At 52.8% G+C, this 17,233-nt stretch overlaps 1 protein-coding gene across 6 annotated transcripts; it reads left to right on the top strand.

Annotated features, from left to right (window-relative positions):
- The first annotated feature begins 1,847 nt into the window (after positions 1 to 1,847).
- RFXANK (regulatory factor X associated ankyrin containing protein) lies at positions 1,848 to 14,390 on the top strand. Of its 6 annotated transcripts, none has more exons than XM_054013555.1 (10): positions 1,848 to 2,011; positions 3,672 to 3,916; positions 4,905 to 4,988; positions 6,639 to 6,719; positions 8,227 to 8,292; positions 9,425 to 9,525; positions 11,825 to 11,950; positions 12,943 to 13,009; positions 13,458 to 13,538; positions 13,967 to 14,390. In XM_054013555.1, the coding sequence occupies exons 2-10, from the start codon at positions 3,775 to 3,777 to the stop codon at positions 14,023 to 14,025; spliced, it is 807 nt and encodes a 268-aa protein (XP_053869530.1). In that variant the 5' UTR covers positions 1,848 to 2,011; positions 3,672 to 3,774; the 3' UTR covers positions 14,026 to 14,390. The 6 variants fall into 6 exon arrangements, with proteins under 6 accessions (XP_053869530.1, XP_053869534.1, XP_053869528.1 ...); XM_054013559.1 differs by having other exon boundaries at positions 3,669 to 3,916; positions 4,908 to 4,988; XM_054013553.1 differs by having other exon boundaries at positions 3,669 to 3,916.
- Positions 14,391 to 17,233: the final 2,843 nt, after the last annotated feature.

Raw genomic sequence — 17,233 nt, 5'->3', positions numbered from 1 at the left:
TGGCATCACTGGCCAGTGCTGGTGGCTGTCACTAGGAGTGTACAGAGAGGCAAGTAGACACCAGCGCTCCACACGATCTTGCTTGTTTGACGGCACTTTACGCTGCTGTGACCTGGCTGGCCTGACAAGGTCAAGACTCTTTCAGTCTAAGGAGAGCAGCTGATATGTCTTACCTCAAAGTGGCTCTCAATGGCAGACATACGCCCAGGGGCACCATAGGTCACCCTCTGTATATGCACTAAGCAATTCTGCGTGGCCCCGGCCTCCAGGGAGCATTGCATTGTGATCCCGCACCTTGTACAGAGTGCGCCAAACTCTCTGAGCCTCATAAAGGATTTCTTTGGCCTGTGTCTTTTGGTCAGTTGGCTGTACATACGATCCACTGGTGAGAATCCGGCCCAGATGGTGTCTTTAGAGAGGGGGAAATTGCTCACGAGTAGTTCTGTTTCTCTAGAGATATTGTCTGGCAGGATTCTCATCCCACCCAGCATTCCCCTCCCACCATTTGGATTTTCTTTGAGGAGGGGGTGATGTGTGTGGGGGTCACAGTCTGACTCTAGGCAATCACGTACTAGGTACTCAAGGCCCATTCCTGATCTGCAGTGCTAGTCACTAGAGAGAGAAAGGTGGAATGAGATGCCTGCATGTCTCACACTGGAGACACGAGACCCAGCAGTGAGAATCCGGTGAGACGATCCAAAACGCAGAATGACAGAGGGGTAATTTGCCATTACCCACCTTCATTCAATAGGTACATAAACTTCTGAGAGCCCAGGACAGAAAGAAGGGCAACACACCATTATTCCAATTCCCCAGAAAGAACACACATGGATTATGATGTGGGGGAGAGGAGGGATTTTCACTGGAGATTTTAATTAGCAATTAGTAAAGAGATTTTTAACTCAATGTAGTTTCAGTGCTAACATACAGCTGCAAGAGCAGAAGATCTACCAAAATGTTAGCCACCTTTGAAAATAAGTGCCTATGGAATGGAATATCCTGGGCACTGGATGGAAAGATTTCATCAGCAACAAAGAGATCCAAGAAATCACCAACCAGCAGCTCACCTCCACTAGAATCAGAAGGAAGCGCTGGACACATGTAGGGCACGTACTCTGGAGACCAATGCAGACTCCCACAGGAAGCTGTTCACCAACTGGGGTGAGGAAAGGAGGGTGCCCAAAAGAAAGCTTAAGAAGACCCCTTAGCAGGGAGGGCGGGACAGTTCTTAACACCGCAGAGCAGCTGGAAGCAGCCGCAAATGGCAGGGAGTGGGACTAGTTTCCACCCTGTGCAGGATGCAATAATAATAAACGAGATCTGGAATCCAGGCACCTTGGCATCTAAAGTAGTACCACGCCCGCCTTGTCTCCTACCCAGGCCGCCCTCCCATGCTAGCTCAAGGCCTGGCTTCCTCCAGCACCTGGCGCAATGGGAGCCAACAACTGGCACCTCTGGGCAAGGGTGTGTTACAAACAGCAATAACCCAGGTGATAGATTCTGGGTTTGCATCACTCTGGTTTGAGCTCTCCAGGCAGTTTGCACAGACCGCACCAGTTCAAGCATTAATAAGGGCCCATCATCAGTCCAGCTTTGGTCCTATCTGCACCCCCAGAGAGTCCACAGACCTACCCTGCAATAAGGGGGAAGGCGAGTCTGGCCACTGCCCGTATAAACTCCCCCCCACACACACACCCCCTTGGCATCTGTGCATCTCCAGCCGGACGGCAACCCCGCTGTTACCCCTTGCTGCGGGGCCGCGTAACCAGGTCCGAAAGAGAGGGACTGTCCCTTTAAAGCCAGGCTGTGTGCGAAGCCCGTCCCACCGCGGGTCAGCTGATAGGGGCTCCCAGCCGGTGCAGAGCAGCCTTCTCTCCACGCCCCCCGCACCCCAGCTTTGCAATGCACGCGCCCCACCCAGAGCAGCTCCCCCCACTGCAGCCCCATCGGAACTCTTAAAGGGCCAGGCGGGCTCCGGCTCTGCACCAGCAGCCGCTGCTGCGGGGCTCAGGTGCATTGTGGGACAACAAAGTTACTTTCAGTTCGGAGTGAGGATGGGGTGGGGGGCAGCTGGCCTCGCCGGGTGCAAGGATGCGGTGGGTGCCCCCCAGCCGCGGGGGCAGCGCGGGGCTCTGCCTGGCCAGAGGGGCGGGTAGACAGGGCAGCAGGTGGGGAAAGGTCGCTGGGGAGCGGATGCAAAGAGAGAAGTTGGTGCAGCTCGCCAGGCAGTGGCTTGGGGGGGGGGGGGGGGGGGGGAAGAGGGCAGTGGCTTGGGGGGGGGGGGGGGGGAAGAGGGCGATGCCCACGTTGCTCATGCTGCCTTCAGCCCCGCTAGGCCCTGCCTTGCCCCCTTGCAGTGGGATGTGCCAACAGGTGCCCACATGCCCAAGGGGACCATACCCATTAGCGGAGTCTTTGCCCTCTGGCAGCTGGATTGGCTGCGTGACCAGGCTTTGCAAGTTACTGCAATGGGGGTGGGGGTCTGGAGCCAACAGCTCCCCATGAACCCAGCCAGCAAGAGAGGCACTGAGCCAATCTGGGCTGGGAGTCGCCTCCCCAGGGCTGGGACCCTGTGACTGGTGTCCTCTGCATGCCTGATGTGGGCCTAAGATGCAGGCGGGGGCTGGCCCAGGGGAGGGGTTAGGATTGGGGTCCAGGCTTTGCACAACTTGGGTGCTTCGCTAGCGTAGTGCCGTTAAACTCAACTGTTACCACTGGAAGGTTTTTCCTTCCCTTGGTGATGTCTTGGGTTGACCTAGAAGCATTTCTAGAGGGGCTTGGGGAAACTAACGTCAACTCTTCAGTGCAAGAGGCCAAAGTGTGTCTGATGGTTGGAGCTGGAAATCCCGAGAGTCTGATTTTTGGGTACTGACTCCTTGGACTTGGGAGCCCCAGGTTCAATTCCTAGTTCTGTCAAAGACTTCCTGCGTGGCATTGGGCAAGTCGCTTAGCTTCTCCGTGCCTCAGTTTCCCCATCTGTATAATGGGATGACTTGCATGTCTTTTCAGCATGGCAGGGGGGAGAAAGTGCATTTAAAGATAGTGAGGTGCTCACATACTGTAGTAAGGGGAGCCATATAAGTTATCGTAGAGAGTAACTAGAGAGCCAGGGTGGGTGAGGCCATATCTTTAATTGGACCAACTATAATATAAGATATGGCCTCCTCCACCTTGTCTCTAATATCCTGGGAGTCACACAGCTACCACTACACATCGATCGTAATCAGCGTAATAGGACTTAACAAATGAACTCTGAGTTTCTGATCGACTCTGACTGGCTCAAGCCTCAGTGCCGAGAGCAAGTGATTTGGCATGGAGAAGTGCACCAGCGGGTGTGCAGACACAAGTCTCTGATATATCCCAACCCTAATCCCATTTAAACCAGTGCCAGAACTCCTCTAGATTTCAGTTGGCTCCAGATTATGCCTACAGACAGGCTCTGCAGAACAGATCCACTTTTAATCATAATTGTAGCATATACCCTCCAATCCGCAGCTGTGCTCCTGCCTTCTTTAATAAGTTATTAGTTCCACTGGGAGTTTCACTCTGGTCAAGCTCTTTGGAAGCCCATTCCGTGGTAGGAGTGTGCATACGTAGGTCTACGTCCATCTCTGTAAAAGGTATTTTGTCTGTTACTTTCCCGTCCTTAATATTTCCTTGTGTAACAGCAGCTGTATCCAGGGAAGGCGAAAAAACAGTCACCAACCCCTCTGCGGAGGGCTCTGTAAGCAGCAGAAGCACCACTAAGCGCCAGAAGGAGCGTAACGCTGAACGATGGAAGATATCCCACCAGGAGATCTGGACAAGGCTGCTGGTGGGGATCAGAACAGCTCAGCGACAGTGCGTCTGCATTTGTATCCAGGCACGCAGGACGATGCCAATCCAGATCTTGACCAAGGCCTTGCTGCGCAAACCGGTTAGTTGCTTGGGGTTGACGGGGTGGGGAATGGCTGGGAGGAATGGATCCAGAAACTGGTAGTCACTGGGCACCATGAGTGGGAGATAAACCCAGCAGCAGAGGAAAATCCCTCGCTGTGATCTTAGGAGAGAAGAAGAGGGAGTGTAGGAAGCGTTGTCTGGAATGGCTGATTATCTCCATGCCACTTTATTAACCTGTCCCTTTACATACTTCCTGGGCTTATAAAGCCCACCCCAGGGGGACTCTGGCCAGCCGCTGTGAACTAAACCCACTTCTATCATTCAGATAACTGAGGAACAAATGGATAGTAAGTGGTGCTTTTGTACAAGCAGTGCACAAATAGCACCCAAAGGACCCTCAGCCTCTGGGACAGCTGTTCCACAACGGTACGAGTGAGAAGCAGCAGCAAAGTTTACTGTGGTTGGAGCAGGAGCGTGGGGGTCAGGCCATGTGGGTTGTGTTATTAGAGGACTGAACATAGGACTGGGAACTCGAAGCTCCTGAATTCTAACCCTAGCTCTGTGCAGCCTTGATCAAGTCACTCGGGTCAAAGATAGCAAAAGTGGTCACGGATTTGTGAATGTCACAGTTTGTGGGTGTCCTGTTTGAGACCCCACAGGCCTGGCATTTACTGATACTGCACGCTGCAGCCTTCATCGACTTCTAATGGAGTGGCACTGGCCCTGGTATCTCAAGTTGGGCATCCAAAAGTCGACAGCTACTTTTGAAGATTTGGGCCTTAAACTCCAGTCTGGTTTCTCTCGGTAAAGCAGCGAGGAAGATTTATTTATTCCCTAAGGGTTAGCTAGTAATCGTATAGCGCTTGGAAGATGGGTGCTGTGTAACCTTGTTCGTTGCATTATGGTATATAGCATCAGTCCCTTTTTGGGAAACATCACTAGCCCAGATTCTGTCTTCAGCGAGAAACAACTCACCTTCTCAACCAGTGTTTAACTTTTTTTTTTTTTTTTTTTTTTAAACAAAGCAGGTGCTTCCCTGAATCACTCAACCACCGTGACAAACAGACAGAGAGGCAACGAGGTCTCTGCCCTTCCAGCAACCCTCGACAGTGAGTATCGCAGGGCTGCAAGATCACATTCGCAGAGGCACAACTTCTGCTGTGAAACGCTCATGGGAAAGGCTGTGATCCAAGACTTCGGAGTCTTGGCATTTCTTTGGTGTTCAGCAAATATCTGTGAATCCCACTAACAAAGTGTGAGTCTTGTCCCCCTCTAGGGGCAGGGCCACATAGAAGATAATAACTTCTACTGCTGCCAGTTACTCCATTAGTTCACATAGTAGAGGACGGTGCTGTGAATCCAAAGATCATGGATTTTGGGAGTGTTTTTTTTTTTAATTTTTCCACGTTTTCCTTTTTTAAAGACCTTAGGAAGTTGCATTAAAATATGGTAAATAAACATTCAGGTTAGAAAGTCAAGTTTTCAGAAGTTAGGAAATGCCAGAATTAAGATTGCCTGTGCAACCTAACTTGGCCCACCGTTTGTGTGTGCATTAGGATACAGTATTTAATGACGTGATCACATGCTATTTTTAACACCAAAACCTGCCTCATGCAGTGCTCAGGATGGGTGGTGCTATGCGAATGAGCAGCTATTCGATATTCTGTTTTCTTCTCACTGTTCGGTGTGTGGCCCCAGGCCTTATTTACTGCGCACTATTCAAACCCTGCTCCGACTACAGAATTATAATTTCCTCGTGAGCTTTTCTGCAATACTCTTCACTATGGCATCGGAGTGTTTTACAGACATAACACTCCTGTGCGCTGAGGGGATTATTGTTACCATAGTACAGGGTGGGGAACTGAGGCACAGAGAGAATAGGATCAGAAGTGTCCAATAATTGTGGGTGCCCAATCTGAAAGGGCGAGGGCTGATTTGTCAGAGGCCTTAGCCTTAAAGAACATTTCAGACGTTCAAAGAACAGCTCCCATTGACTCCAGCTTTTCTGTATGTCAGACCCCAGGGGGTCAGAGTGGGCCCCCAGAAAACGAGGCATGCGCAATTAGTGGCCACCCGCGTAAGTGACTTGCCCAGCATCACACAGGAACTCTGTGGCAGAAGCAGGGGTAGAATCCAGTTCTCCAGGGCTGCATTCGACCACCTTAACCATGAGACCCTGCGTGCTCTTCCTGCAGTCCCCTGCCTCCGTCGCTGCACACCTGCCAGCTTCTGCAACAAATGAGACAGGGGCCTTACAGACAACAGCCTCCTCTGCACAACCTGAGTACATCCAGCCTGTGCAGTGAATAAGGCAGGGGTCCCGTGGAAAAAATGCCCCAGGTTTCACAGCTGTTTGCGAACAGCAAAGGAACGTTGAGAGTCAGGGAAATTCCACAATGGTCTAGGACTCCTGCTTTGGCATAGATACACGCTTTACTGTGGCTGAACGTCTGGGCTGTCCCCCGGTGTCACCTGTAAAGTCAGAATGGCTGAGACCTTCCTGGGTGGTAACAAACCGCGAGCCCCACGGACGATTGACCCTGGCGATCTTCCGAACACAGAGTCGTCAGCGACGCTTGTAGCTGCTCCCCTCGCTTCACGCTGACTCGACCATTCTAGGCTTCATGGTGACTGTCCCAGAATCCTGCGGGATAGACTTCTGTGTTGGTAGAACCTCCCCCAGGTGGAACTACCCCGGTTCTGCTCTGCAACATGTCACCACTTCAACTCTTTTTTTTTTTTTTTTTTAAACGAGGCAGGTTCATCCCTGAAGCACTCGACCACTCTGACAAACAGACAGAGAGGCAACGAGGTCTCTGCCCTCCCAGCAACCCTCGACAGTGAGTATCGCAGGGCTGCAAGATCACACGCTCAGAGGTGCCGCTTGCGCTGGGAAAGACGCTTGTGTGCTAGGGCCAGTGTCCCTCAACCTTTTCGATACCAGGCACCAGCTTGCTGCCTTCCTAAACTGTGTCAGGGAGATCTCCGGGACCGGTCATTGAGACACACGGCACTAGATTGGGGGCTTCGAGTTTTTCAGCCAGGGAGAGCAGCTTTTGCAGCTAAGACACCAGTAGATGTTCACTCTTCCTCCTTTTCTCCTGCCAGTCACATGGGGCACTCCCGATGTTTCTGCAATGGGGTGCTAATCAGGGCATCCAGCAGAACATTGTCCTTGTATCTCCCTCTTACAGTAAAATTGTTCCCAGAGCATTTTTACTGCATCCCCTTTGTTTTAATGATATGTCGGCGCTCCTCTCCTGCACTAGTTAACAAATAGCAGGGTAGTTTTAAAACAACTTTAAAACTAGTAAAGTGATGGTAGGAAAAAAGTGTAATTTCCCCATGTTTTTATAGCTCCCCAGTTGCTGTGAACTTTGTTGTAAATCTTTCAAACAAGATCAGGTTGGATATTTGATTGTATTTGTGTTGTTTGTATTTGCCTCGTATTAATGGGACGCTCAGCTAGTTAAAGATTAGGTTGAACAGATACATTTTTTTAAAAACAAAATGTTTATCAAACCGAAATGTCAACGTAGAAATGTTTGTATGAAACAAAAAAACAAAAATCCGGGATTGTTTTTGTTTAGATGTGAACATCCCTGCAGCTCCTGCACCCCAAACATTGCAGGGCAGTGCTAGTGCAGAGGAACTTGAACGCAAAACTAGCTAAAGACAGTCAGTTTGTGGCTAATTGTGCAAATGGATGTCAAGCGGCAGCACTGGTGGTGAAAGGCAAGGCCTCCGTCCGGCAGACATTTAAACACGGGTCTCACTAATATGCATGAAGAGTTGCAGTAGGAAGTCCTCCAATGGGATAGAATCATAAAATATCAGGGTTGGAAGGGACCTCAGGAGGTCATCTAGTCCAATCCCCTGACAGATTTTTGCCCCAGATCCCTAAGTGGCCCCCTCAAGGATTGAACTCACAACCCTGGGTTTAGCAGGCCAATGCTCAACACTGAGCTACCCCTCCCCCGCATCTCAGAATTATTTTTGGTGTGATGGCTGGGAGTAGAGCTATTAATAGGTAAGGGTTGTTTTTTTTTAAAAACACAGATGTGATCTTTATCCCAATAACGTTTCCTATTTTATCCCGTTTCAGTGAGAGGAAGTTTTCTGAGCAGGATTCGTGAGGAGAAAAAACCCCAACTCCTCATTCACCCATTTTGGCTCAGTTGATTCTACCCCACGCTCCCACCAGAGCACAGAATGTGAAGCCATAATGCAGCTGCTTGCTTAGGCCAGCCCTGATCTTGCATAGGCTGTTCACGGACTTACCTGTATCTCCAGACAGCAAATACGAAAAGATGTAATTCTAACGTTTTGTTTCTTTTCCAACACCAGCTTTGTCCGTCCACCAGTTGGCTGCTCAGGGTGAACTCAGTCAGCTGAAAGAGTATCTCCGAAAAGGTGCGTGCATCAAACTTCGAGTCTGTCTCTCCGTCTCCTTCCCCCATTTTATCCTGGTTTTTAGGGACAATTTAAGTTTTTGATGTAGAACTTTAATGGCTGCACAGAGTCCTAAGCACGTACCTAGCTGGTCCCCTCCGTTGCTTCAAGAGGCCTCTCCTGGAATAGGAAGCGTGTGACAGGCTAGAGCACTTCCATCACAAGGGAGCTGCCTGGTGACAGCTCTGTGAGATAGGCTAGAGACATGGCAAATGCTCAGACTGCCAAGGGAGACCGCAGCGGGGGCTGCAAGGTCAGAGCCTCTCCCCAGCTCCAGCCTTCCCTTTGCATTTATTGCACTGAATATCTGGTGTTCTGCTGTGAGGAACAAACCCCAGGTGCCATCGCAGAAGGTTTTCCCCAAGGGGGGCTAGTTCTAACTGGAAGCCAAGCCCAGTTCACACAACCCCAGACTCCTCTGGTTGGAGTACCAGCGGGGTAGTATTCTTCTTCCCCACTGATAACGGCCAACCTCTGTCTCACAAGCTGTCAGTAGATCGCCTGCCTCTGTGCAAGGCGAAGGGGAGGCTGAGATTAACCCCTTCTTCCCCAGGGATCAGGTTGTGCTCCCATACTTCGTAGCACCAAATTCTTCTCTAAAATTCATTTTGTATTTCCCTCCATTATCTTCTTGATTTGTTTTCCTTCCCCTATATCCCTCCTGGAGCCTTGTTGTTCCCTTCCTCCCTGGGGCCAGGCTCTGAGCCAGTGTTCCAGGCCCAAGAGAGCAACACACAGAGTGGTACACAAGCAAACTGGGAAGTGCCTCTCTCTTCGGGAGCACTGAATTTTTTTAAGGACACAAATGCTCCCCTGGGAGCAGTGGGGGACAGGTGACATGCGGCCTGAGCATAGGAGTGGTAGCCAGGAACCCCTCTGACCTCTTCTCCTGCTCTGTGACCTTGGGCAAGTCACGCCACCAGTCCGTGCCTCGGTTTCCCCATGTGCAAAATGCAGCTAATGCTACTGAACCAGGGGGTGGAGAGGAATATTCTTATGACTGCAAAGCCCTCTGAAGGCTGAGTTCTTGTAACCACGGGAGCAAATGGTGGATGGTCCGTATGTACAAGGCTCTTTTTTCTTGTCTGCTCAGGGGAGAACTTGGTGAACAAGCCCGACGAGAGAGGCTTCACTCCTCTGATCTGGGCCTCTGCCTTCGGGGAGATTGAAACAGTCCGTCATCTGCTCGACTGGGTAAGAGCCCAGCGCCAGCCTGGGTGTTTATATTAGCTGGTGATTGGGCGAAGATGCCCCTCTGGCTTTCTCCCAAAATTGAATGCCCTGCGCTGACCTCTCCTGGCCACACAGCACAGAGCGTAGCTGTGCCTGGCAAGCGCTCAGCTTAGTCAGCCATGTTTTGATGGAACAAAGCAAAGCGCTTTCCCTTGGTCTCCCCCAGCCCCTCTGGGATGAAGGGGCCACCTCTGTTGGACTTAACCCTGGAAATTGAGTCACAAAACTTGCTCCTACACTTTGAGCACCCCTCTCTCTTCCCCGCCGCCCCTTCCCATTGCGCTAGTTACGGTATCAATCTGACAGCAAGATCATTGTCGCTGAAAAGTCTCTGCCGACCCCAGGGCAATTCAGATTTCCAGCCAGCCAATCGCCATCTCAGGTCTTCACAGAAGGGTGGTTTTACTGATGGATTTATCAGCTGGTTTTTTTTCCAGGGGAACAAAACAGATAGAAAAACACTTTTGCAAGGTTAATGTACCATCAATTATCGGACAGTTCTGATCAAGCCATCTGTAGGCTAAGTCAGGAGCTTAAAGAGCCTTATCTTGCGACTCGCAATAGCTGTTTGTAATTAAAGATCTGCATATTGGTAATTTGAGATCCGCCTTATCGCTGGGCTGCATAATCCACCCGTATTTTTACTCCGTGCTGCATTGTCCTCGGGCTGCACCCTCGTTTGATTGGGGCCTTTAGAAATAGGTCAGTTACAGTCCTGAAGCAGTGGAGGGTTTATTGTTAGCTTCTGGACAAAGCAAAATTCCTTGCTGCGTGGGGTGTTTAATCCAGGGGGAAGCTGCTACCCCCAGAGGGTTCAGAGAAGAGTCACGAGAATGATTAAAGGGTTCGAAAACCTGCCTGATAGTGATAGACTCCAGGAGCTCAATGTATTTATTTTAACAAAAAGAAGGTTAAGAAGTGACTTGATCACAGTCTAAGTATCTACCCAGGAAACAAATACAGTAAAAGCTGTTTTATCTGGCATGTTGGGGGAATAGGGGGTGCTGGTAAGGGAAAAGTGCTGGTTAACTAAGAGAGAGGGGTTTGGGTGCAGGGCAGGAGATTGGGGCATGGGAGGAGGTGCGGGCCGGGGCTGGAGGTACCGGATCCGAGGGGCACTCACCTTGGGCGGCTCCCCACAAGCAGTGACCTGTCCCAGCTGCTCCTAGGTAGAGGTGCGACAGGCAGGTCTGCGCGCTGCCTCCACCCACAGGCGCTGTCCTCGCAGCTCCCATTGGCTGCGGTTCCGGGCCAATGGGAGCTGCCGAGCCAGCACCTGGGGCGGAGCAGGGGCAGTGCAGCCTGCCGCGCCTCCGCCTAGGAGCAGCCGGGACAGGTCACTGCTTGCGGGGAGCCGCCCAAGGTGAGCACCCCACAGATCTAGCACCCCCTCCTGCACTCTGAACCCCTCGTGGCCGTTCCTCCGCTTAGGAGCAGCCGGGACAGGTCACTGCTTCCGGGGACCCATGTGGAGCCAGGTAGGGAGCCTGCCAGCTCTGCGCCAAGCGGGGCTATAAACCAGACTTTCTATGGAGATCAGAAATGCCGGTTTCTAGAGCTTTCTGGGTGGCACAGGGCCGGATAACACCGCTTTGACTGTATTTCAGAATGGGCTCTTTCATCGCGCAGAGAAAGGTCGAACACCAATCAGTGGCTCGAAGTAGAAGCTAGCTAAATTCAGACTGGAAATCAGGCGTACATTTTTGACAGGGAGGGTAATTAATCATGGGAACAACTTCCTGAGGTCGTGATGGATTCTCTGTCACTGACACGTTTTCAGTCAAGACTGGATGCTTTTCTAAAAGATCTGCTCTCGGAATTATTTTGGAGACGTTCTCGGCCCCGTGCTGACCAGGAGCTCAGACTAGGTGATCACGGTAGTCCCTTTAGGACTTGGAATTTATAAACCTACGAATGACCTATACTGTAGGGGGAAGGGCTCAGTAGCTGCGTGGGGCTTTTCCAATATCCAGTTTCTTTAAGGGGGGGTGGGAAGCCCTCGTCGTCTCTGCCCCACAGAAAAGACTCGGCATGCTGGGAAGCAACGGCCAGACCGTTCAGTCTGATCTCAGAGTTCGGACAACACCTCTGTGAGTTGGAGCCGCTCAGGTGAGCGGATAAGCCTAGGCATGCACGTGCCAGCCAAGTGGCACGTCACGCAGCGGTAACCGTGAGCGAACAGAGCCTTGACCATCCCAGTGCACTTGTGTGTGACCTGTTTTCTTCTGCATTGCTGGTTTCCCCCTTGTCCTGTCCCCAGGGTGCGGACCCCCACGTACTGGCCAAGGAGCGGGAGAGCGCGTTGTCGCTGGCCAGCACCGGAGGATACACGGATATAGTGACCATGCTGCTGGAAAGAGACGTAGATATCAATATATACGACTGGGTAAATGCACTGGTGCTTACCGCCAATGTCACTCCCTGCAACAGCCATCCTGGGCTTTTGCTGTTGCTAAAAGTTGTCTTTAAAAAATAGCCTGCTTATGACTGGGGTTAAAGAAATTAATTTAAAAAAACACCGATGCCAAGCTGGGGAGAAATTCATTGGCCCCCCCATCAAGCCCGTTGGTCTGTTTTCAGTTAAGATTCCACATAGGACCAGCAGTGTCTTGAATGCCCCCTTCAGGGACCAGCCAAAATTGTTTGCCTGGGGGAGATCTTTAGTGAACTGCCCATCCTGGGGAACTTAGGAGACTTTAAAGTGGCCCCTTCAGAGAGGCCATTACTCATTCTCTGGGGTGGTTTACAAATTACAAGCCAATGCATTTAGAAATAAAATGACTTTGAAAGTAAACTTCTAACCCACCCAAAGCTCCCGAGAATGCAGAGCCTTGAAAAATCAAAACCAAAGCTCCAGCCAGCCCAGAGAGACACAGCCACGAGCCGTGGCCCAAGGGCAGGCCTGGTGGGCCTCGGAGATCTCACCCTCTCAGAGGGAGCTCCAGCCAGCCCAGAGAGACACAGCCACGAGCCGTGGCCCAAGGGCAGGCCTGGTGGGCCTCGGAGATCTCACCCTCTCAGAGGGAGCTCCAGCCAGCCCAGAGAGATACAGCCACGAGCCGTGGCCCAAGGGCAGGCCTGGTGGGCCTCGGAGATCTCACCCTCTCAGACAGAGCTCCCCGCTCAGCCTGAAAAGCAGTAGAATCGAGTCCTTCATTTACACCGTTCTTCCGTTGCGACTCGCTCGGGGCGCTGCTATGGCGGGTGGGCGGTGGGAGCTGGGTGGCCCGCTGAGCTCACCCCACACCTGCTGACTCGGTTTAGCTGCCACACGACACCCTGTGAAACTTCTTTGAGTTCTGATGGTACCTGAGCGTTTGGCGTCCAGGTGGAATTCGGGGCGCACTCTCAGGGCTGCCATCTCCTGTCTCCCTGCAGAACGGAGGCACCCCGTTGCTGTATGCCGTGCGTGGCAACCACGTGAAGTGTGTCGAGGCTTTACTAGGTAATGAGACAGACTTTCACGTGCTGTTTACTGCGAACGCTGCCTGGAAGCGCTGACGTGGGGAGAGGCATGAAGTTATTTGGGTATCAGAAGGGGACGTGCATCCCTCGACCAATAGTAGCACGGAACAGATGGGCCAAAGCCAGGGCTCCCGAGACCCAAAACTGCAGCGAGTTTCCAGCACTTGCACCTTTTGTTCTGGGTCTCTGCATGGAATGGCCCAGATAGGCAAAGCCTGGGTGTCACGCGGCAGGTCATTCAGCCCCAGCATCTCAACTCCGAGCATTTACAATGGTCCTTCTGCTGTTTCCCGGAGCGGTCGCCCAGCCCCAGCCGGGGAAGATCAAAGCACCCAGGCCGGCCCTAGAGCCCACTGCTCAGTAAAGTGAGATGAGCTGTCTGTGTAGAGAGGGATCTCCCCTGAGCATGTGCTCCTGTCTGCTTTCAGCTCGCGGTGCTGATCTGACGACGGAAGCCGACTCCGGCTACACCCCCATGGATCTGGCCGTGGCATTGGGACACAAGAAAGGCAAGTGTCCTGCCCTTCAGACTGTCTAGAATGGGGGGGTTGGACCCGAACCCTGCCCCACTCCAGTACGGTTCCTCAGTGCCGAGTGCCACCTGTGGCATTCCCTAATCTGCACGGACACGGGATCGTCCCACTTTCCTGCTTGCTGAATTTGGCCCAGAAAAATCAGATTCTCTGGAGAGGGCATTAACACGGCACAGCTCACACCCAGCTGCTCACAGGGGCCAAGCCAGGGAGGGGATGGGTGCGGTACGTGGTCAGCCAAACAGAAACAAGTCTAAATTGCCAACTTCCAAGGGGATACTGGAAGCAGAACGACTAAGAAACCGCAGTGGTGGCTGCCATGTGGGGAGCGCATATAGGCTGGCCACACTCCAGCTGTGCCTGTTTGAAACTCTACTGGTGTCTCTTCTCTTTGTGCCCATTAGTTCAACAGGTTATTGAGAACCACATCCTCAAGCTGTTTCAGACCAAGAAACTGGAGTGACGCTGGCTCGTGATCCCTGGCTGAAAGAAGCAGGGCTTTGCTGTCTCCGTCAGCCCTCCGGATGCTGCATGGGAACACGGTGGCCAGACACGCTGTCTCTTTCCAAGGGCTGACACTCCTGCCGCAGATCTGTGCTGCCACTGCTGAGCGGGTGTGGAGGGAGCTTTAGAGGAAATCCCTGCTGGAGGAGGAGCTGTTTACTCTCCAAGCAGGTGGCAAAGGAGAAGCATCCCACACACAGCAAGACACTGAATTGTCCAGGTAGCTGCATTTCTGCTGCGAACAAGACTGCAAGCCGCCTCCCTCTGCCCCCTCTGTGTGTGTGTATTAAATGGTGCCTAAAGCAGCCCTGCCTGAATGCAGTAGCTGCGGGGTGGGGGCTGTGCTGGGAACTGGGGTTTGCTCAGAGAAATGCTCTTTGGGATGCTGCCTGTTCTTCAGATGGGGTGAGGGTGAACCCTGCCGCCTTCGAACGGGATTGAAAGTCTGCCCTGCTGGGGCAACCCTCTTCCCCCGGCCCACGCCACGGCCATTGACCATGCTTGTTGCAATGGCTGAGGGAGGGTTCAGGTCAGCGCACAGCATGCTGAACATACTGCAGCGAGCTCTGGGGGAAACAGGTTAGGTGGGGAGACCGTCTGCTCGACAATTCCCTACCGCCCCGGGCTAAATTCTGTGAGCCACTCTAACCAGAGCCCCCCTCGCCTGGCTATTCAGACCAGCCACCCTGCTGCACTTACCCTCGCTCCCAGTGCGGACAGAACAGGCAGCAGCGCTGGGAGTCGTGTCCCACAAGCAGCCTCTTCAGTCTGGGGCTTCCCTCCACCATGGTCACACTCAGCAACTGTTATTCACGCAGGTTCCTCCCTGTCTTTGGAGGGGAGAAATGTGCTGCTTGGATCTTCGGCCCTTGCAGCATCAGCTGGAAGGCAGCTGATTAGTTACAGGTGGGGCTGCAAATCCCCTTAAAGGGCCAGTCCCCCCATGACACTCATTGAGGTTTATGCCCTTCACATGTTAGTAGATGGTTAGGTCACTCCCCATCCCTCACCAAGGCTGCATGTGCTTCAAATCTCACCTCTTTAAAGGGCCAGTTACCCGCTCTAGTTCAACGGTGATTAAAACTAGGCATCCCTGAGCGATCCCAGGGAAGCCCTGAGCCGCTGTGCTGCCCTGGCCTGCAGCCCCGGTGAGCAAGCCACCATCTCGCCTTCCAGAACGGGCTGCTGGGTCGGACGGATGGGACCAACGCATGTGCTGGTGGACCCACTAGGGTCAATCCTGTGGCCACCCCAAGCACCTTGCAGGGAGCGTTAGCAGCAGTTTCTGCCTGGCCCCCGCCGGGGACCATGGTGCATCTTTGCAGCATCGTTCAAAGCTGCTGCGTGGGCGGACTTCCTTCCCCCTGCAGCTTCTTCCTGGAAAAGCTCAACAAATGCCCCCAGCACCGACGCTCCTTTCCTGTTCAGCACCTGCCACCCCCTCCCCACTTCCACATTCCTATTTTAGCCTCCCCCATCAACCACCGCCCCTCTTGACTCTCCCCACCAGCTGTCTCCCTTTTTCCATTCCTCCCTTTCAGTGCTGGGGTCAGAGGTACCTCCCCTCTTTAGTTCTCTGTGAGGCCCCCTGGGGCGCCCTCTGCAGACACCACCACACTGTCTCCGTCCGTCCAGTTGGCTCATCTCTGCGCACGGCTCTGTCCACTCATCAACGGCATCCAGCCACCAATGTTAAAGTCCACATGGTCCAAGCTGAGCTCCCGCATTTTCTCCTTAAGTGCCCATTGCTGCGTGGAAATCTTCCCTAGCCCATCTGGCTTCTCCCAGGCCCAGAACCTGGGCATCATCTGCACCAGCCCATGTCACATGAGTGGCATGAGACTGTTTAAGGTGCTCTAGACGCGTCGATAGGTAGCCATGGCCTGGTCCATGCCTGTGTGCAACGCCACCCTCTGCCAGCTGCAGGCGAAGCTGGGACTTCAGTTAGAAGAGAAACCAGCTGAATTCTATGCAAAGCCATTAGCTTTGAACGCAGAGAAACCTAACTTGTATTAGACTGGGGAGCTTCTGGCGCGTAACTAGCACCCTGCCTTGCTTAACCGAGGGCCTACAGTGTTTAATTAACGATGGCGAAACCAAAACAGCCAGAAACCCGACTATTCTACAAGACGGGGGCGGCTAGTTTATCGCTTTTCCTTTGAAGGCTGAAGTTACACGACGATGCTTTCGGGAGAGCGTATTTAGAGAAATGGGATTGTCGTCTTAGTTAGAAAAGAAATAACAGAAACGCAGAGCGCGCTAAGTGGAAAAGGGGTTGGCACAGGGTGATTGGTCTAAATGGGGTTAGATTAGAAATGAGCTCTAATGGAATCTGGCCTATGTGATGGGGGCTGGGCTCGGTACCAGAATCAGACCCCCCCCCCCAATCAACAGGGGAATCGTCTGCTCCTTACATGTCCAATCACTCGAGCACTTGACTGAACCGCTCAGACGCTGCGTGCAGAGGGCCGAGCTACGCAGGCACTCAGTAGCTCGTGCATTGCCCCCCTGCTGCCTGGGGATGGCAGGGTGCTTTGGGGCATGCAGCCTTGAGCGTTGGGCTCAGTGGGATTGTCTCCCTCATCAGGGCCGGCTTTAGGAAGTGCAGGGCCCGATTCAAAACAGTTTTGACGGGGCCCCGGCAGGGATGACTGAAAACAAAAACGTAAAAAAAACACATGGGGCTTGTACTCACCGGGCGGCACTCCTAGTCTTCGGCGGTGGGTCCTTCACTCGCTCTGGGTCTTCGGTGGCACTGAAGGACCTGCCGCCAAAGTGCTGCCGAAGTCCCAGAGCGAGTGAAGGACCCGCCGCTGAAGTGCCACCGAAGACCCGGAGCGCTGCCGAGTGAGTAAAAATTAACAAGGAGCCTCTAGCCAGGGAAGGGATTCTCGACCACTTGCCCCCACCCCGGCGGCTCTGCCACTGGGTGCAGGGCCCTCTTAGGCGCGGGGCCCGATTCGGGGGAATTGGTGGAATTGGCCTAAAGCCGGCCCTGTCCCCCATAAGTAAAAGGCCTGGAGGGAGTGGACTGTCGGCTGATTGTGGTTTTATGTATCAGAGTAACAGCCGTGTTAGTCTGTATCCGCAAAAAGAAGAACAGGAGTACTTGTGGCACCTTAGAGACTAACAAATTTATTAGAGCATAAGCTTTCGTGGACTACAGC

Source organism: Malaclemys terrapin, chromosome 24 (assembly GCF_027887155.1).
Source record: "Malaclemys terrapin pileata isolate rMalTer1 chromosome 24, rMalTer1.hap1, whole genome shotgun sequence".
NCBI classification, from domain to species: Eukaryota; Metazoa; Chordata; order Testudines; family Emydidae; genus Malaclemys; species Malaclemys terrapin.
The sequence above is the reverse complement of the archived record's forward strand: the minus strand, read 5'-3'. Positions and strand labels throughout refer to the sequence as shown.